This window comes from Gossypium hirsutum, chromosome A01 (genome assembly GCF_007990345.1).
Source record: "Gossypium hirsutum isolate 1008001.06 chromosome A01, Gossypium_hirsutum_v2.1, whole genome shotgun sequence".
NCBI lineage: Eukaryota > Viridiplantae > Streptophyta > Magnoliopsida > Malvales > Malvaceae > Gossypium > Gossypium hirsutum.
Window position 1 is genome coordinate 40089122 of NC_053424.1, and position 1544 is coordinate 40090665.

A 1544-nucleotide genomic window follows, 5' to 3' on the forward strand; every position below is an offset into this window, starting at 1 on the left:
TGCCTCCCCTACCCCGAGCTAGCAAAAGACAAGTAAACCCCAGAAATGTTTTTTAATAAAAAATAGTACAACACCAATCCAGCTGTCCTTCGACCATGTTAACACTAAATCGGTCATATAAAAGACAAGACACCACCCCTCTTTCCACGTTTATGCGTTCACTTTCTCTCCCACTCTCACCATCGTTCGCACGTTAGCACTTTTCATCACTCACTTTTGTGTCTTTCATTTTTTTCCTCAATCCTTCATTAGTTTACTCTTAAATGTTAATTAGAAAAACAAACTTAAATAAATAGAGAAAAAATAAATAAAAATATATAACTAATCATAATAATTATAATAACAATCGAGAGTAAGCTATCATCAAATCTCAACCGTCAAAATAGCAACACGCTATAGTGATATAAAATCATCATCACCGTCAAAATATAAATAAAAATAAATAAAAACAAAAGAAATACACTACTAAAAATGAGAAATTAACAATGAGCCTAAAATAAAAATCATCAAATCCAAATCCTGTCCTCCCCCGAAAGTCAGATCTAAATCAACAAAGCAGCAAAAACGACTGCAACGGCAGATCCAGCGACGGTGACTCTGTTCCAAGCGGCTGCACTCGTAGGAGAAGTGGGAGAGCTGCCTGGTGTCTCGCTGATGGAGTTCGTGGGAGAATCAGCGGTAGGGGGAGAGCCAGCGGGAGAACCAGCGAGAGGAGCTGGGGGAGAAGTAGTGGGAGAGGAAGTTGGTGAAGATTCAGGGGCTGAAGACGGGGGAGTGGATGTTGACGGCGGAGATGCGGTTGGTGTAGCGGTTGGAGACATGGTTGGAGAAACCTTGGGAGCCGGAGTAGGGTTAGAAGACGGCGGTGAATTGGTTGGGGCCGAGCTAGGAGCCTGACCAAGTGCGCAACTAACTATGAAAGCTAATAGGACAAAGCAAGCAAAGGTTTTAGCCATTGTAGAGTTTTAAGAGAAATACGAAACAGAGAACAAAGAGCCTTTTAACAGAGGAAGCAGCAGTAGGGTAAAGAAAGAAGAGAGATGAAACGAGATATATATAGAAGGTTTAGGCCTTGGGGGAGGGGCTTGACAGACTTTTTCCTATGTCTTCTAAAACTTTGGAGTTTTCTTATATTTTTTTCTATTAAGCCCATTTATTTATTATTAATTTCAATTTAGTCCATTCTTCGGAATTCATCACTTTTTTTCTCATTTGAATAGTCCATCGATTCTTTTTCTTTTTCGGACTTTGAAACAAAGCAAAAGAGTTTTTGACTAGACTTCTTTTTCTTAATTGTGTCTATATTTTTAACTTTTGTGAAATAAAGATCTGTAATTCATCAATTATTTTGTAAAAAAATTATATCTTGTATGTTATTTTTATTAGATATACTAGAAATCATGTATTGCAATACAGGTTTGTGGATAAATTACCCGTACCATGATTAATGAAGCATACCAAAAAAAGGTTACAAGCGGCATTTCACAATTCGTAAAAAGTACATGGAAGCAAGTGAAATCAATCTCCATAAAGAGTGACTTTAT

At 37.6% G+C, this 1544-nt stretch overlaps 1 protein-coding gene across 1 annotated transcript; it reads right to left on the bottom strand.

Annotated features, from left to right (window-relative positions):
* Positions 1-304: 304 nt before the first annotated feature.
* Positions 305-1187, bottom strand: LOC107922446 (classical arabinogalactan protein 4). The gene has a single exon (XM_016852488.2). The coding sequence runs from the start codon at positions 954-956 to the stop codon at positions 543-545; it is 414 nt and encodes a 137-aa protein (XP_016707977.2). The 5' UTR covers positions 957-1187; the 3' UTR covers positions 305-542.
* Between the last annotated feature and the right edge of the window lie 357 nt (positions 1188-1544).